This window comes from Saprolegnia parasitica, assembly GCF_000151545.1.
Source record: "Saprolegnia parasitica CBS 223.65 unplaced genomic scaffold supercont2.75, whole genome shotgun sequence".
In the NCBI taxonomy this organism is placed as follows: domain Eukaryota; phylum Oomycota; class Saprolegniomycetes; order Saprolegniales; family Saprolegniaceae; genus Saprolegnia; species Saprolegnia parasitica.
The window spans coordinates 47,687-50,246 of NW_012156469.1; the positions used below are offsets into that span (position 1 = coordinate 47,687).

The 2,560-nt window shown below is 58.2% G+C and overlaps 1 protein-coding gene across 1 annotated transcript; it reads right to left on the bottom strand.

Moving 5' to 3' along the window:
* Positions 1-36: 36 nt before the first annotated feature.
* SPRG_12164 (hypothetical protein) lies at positions 37-738 on the bottom strand (the record flags this gene model as incomplete). The annotated part of the gene is made up of 1 exon (XM_012351135.1): positions 37-738. One exon carries the CDS (start codon positions 736-738, stop codon positions 37-39), a length of 702 nt encoding a protein of 233 aa, XP_012206525.1.
* Between the last annotated feature and the right edge of the window lie 1,822 nt (positions 739-2,560).

Below are 2,560 nucleotides of genomic sequence, written 5' to 3' on the forward strand. Positions count from 1 at the left end.
TCCTTGCAGTCAAAGAGGACGGTCGCGAGCGAGTCTCTACACAGAGTTGATCGTCGTTGGACGAGATCCAAAGACGACGACGACGGAGACGCACCGATGGAGTGGCGCGGTCTCGACGCGCGTCGACCAGCCGAGCAGCACGTTCGCCGCCCGGACAAAGCCTTTCTGCAGCGCGCTCGGGTGCGCAATGGCAGTCGTTTGCAGGACGCGGCTGAGCTCGACGACCGCGGCCTCGTCGTCGCTGCCTTCGAGGAGCGACACGATTGCGTCGAGAAACATGGCGAGCGCAAACGCCTGGCCGCTCTGCTGCGCGAGGCGCTCGTGCTGGAGGATCGTCGACGGTACAAAGACGCCGTCGCGGAGCTGACCATTGCCACTCGCTTGGCGGTCGTTGGTCGCCGTGAGCTTGAACCAGCGCTCGAGCGCGTCGGGCAAAACGCGCAGGAGGATCTTCTGCTGCACGGGCATCGGGTACATGGCAAGCATGCCGGCCGTGCAGAGGAGGTTGGACGCGGCCACGAGCGTGAGCCAGCGGGTCGGGCCCGCGTGGGCGTCGCCCGACAGCGTCGCGTGGTGCAGAATCTGGTGGAAGAGCTTCTCATGGCATTCGACGGGCAGCGCGGTCGTCGCGAGGTGCGACTGGAGCTCGTCCGAGGCCTTCTTGCTCGACTTGTGTATTCCTTGGCTCTGCTGGTACAGCCGCAGGAGCAGGCCCGAGAGGTCGGGCTGGTCGTTCATCGACGAGGTCGGCCATTCACAGTTGTGCCATGGGCCACCATATGCATTTCCAGAGGTTAGATGCCGAATTTAACAAACGGCAATGTGGCACCCCTACCCCCGACCGACACCGCATCAACACGGGCAAACAATAAGCAAGGTGCCGGTATTACAAGCACGTAGTCGAAAGGTAGTAGTCGCTAGCATGTCCTATGTCTATGTGTCCCTTTGATGGAGATGCGCGAGGCAGACAAGTGGCATTGGTAGGGTACTAGCACGGCAATTAAAGTCGTAGTACACTAAACACAAGAGTGCCAGGCTAGACGACGTCTACAGTAATGGTAGCTTCTTGGCAGTCTGATGCTTGAAGATTTTGCGTTAGATGTCATCGGCGGTTGCCTCGAGGCCCAATTTCAGATTCTTTTTGATGGGACCCTGCAGGCGCGCCCCCGCATCTTGCATTCTGGGCAAGTTCGACATGGTGCGGTGCCTAATAGCCTGCTTGACGTCGTCCATGGCAATGATAGCTTTGTAGTGGATGGTGGCGAGTGTAGTGATCATGTAGTAGGCGGCACGCGAGTCCATGCCCATGCGAGCTCAGCGCTGACCTTGGCAGCAGTCAATGATGGCCTTGGTTCAAGGTACCGTCGGAACCGGATAAAGTTGTGGACTTGCCGGTAAGATCTTCAAGGGCTGCGCATGGCGATCTTGATACGCCAAATATCTAGTAGAGCAGCGTGGAACAGGCTTGGAGCGACGTTAAGGCAGCCCTCAACTCCCCCAATAGTCACCTATTCTTCGTACTAACGTGAGAGGACGATGAGGAATGCACGTACTGGCTCCTCCAAGCGGAGCACTCGCAATTCTACATGCATTTTCCTTTGCCTTGCCACCGCGCAAGCATGTCGACGCTAACGGGCGTTGTGGCTCTCGAGTCTTCTGTCGACGCTCGCAGTGACCAAGAGAAATCAGCAACGATCCAGACCAACGGCTGTGTGTTCGGCGTTCTGCAGCCTCAACTTGGTCCGACCACCGACCGCTGCTGCATTGCACGTAGCGTCGATCCTCGTCAACTGCGCGATGACCATGTGCGTATAACACTGTCATACCTGCAGAGGCCCGAGGTATTTTAGTCACCGCCAGCACGGCTGTCGTTCCGTCCGAAATCGCAAGCCGACTTGCAATTCTACTAGCATGACTGCAACGCGCAATGCAAGAATCGATGCGCGTACCACAGCCGTCAGCAGCTCCTCGTCCAATTCGAAAGTGTCATCTGACAAAGCACTGCGAGATCCAGTGCATCGTTCGGTCCAACTCGGTCCAAGGCCCCACCAAACGACCCCACGTCCACACTGCCGGTACATCGATGCAAACAAATGTGCATCTCCCTCCCTTCTGAAGCGAATGGGCTCGATCAGAAGGTGTAGCAACCGCGACAAGCCGTGCGTCACTGCGGTACGAAGCGCTCGGAACGCGCCGATTGTCCTCCGCGTTCCCGCCAAATCTTCGGCTCTGAGATACGGCGCCGCATCTCCGGCTCTCTACCGCATGTCGCAGGTGCGTCGGCCAATCACATCGCAGACAGTGCGACCCGCCCCCGGCTCTCACGCCTGCGCACCCCTCTTTCGCGGCCAGAGATCCAGCGCATTTTGTTATAACAGCTAACACGACGCGTGCCGTCGCCACGCAGCCACCCACGTGGACGTCTTCGGACACGCTGCCATTGACATACGACGACACCTCGCGATCTCTACTTTGTGTCTCGATGCTCTGCGTGTCGAGATAGCGACACGATCCCGTGCGAGGTAGTACTTCGTTCCTCTGTACCATGTAACGTGTTATA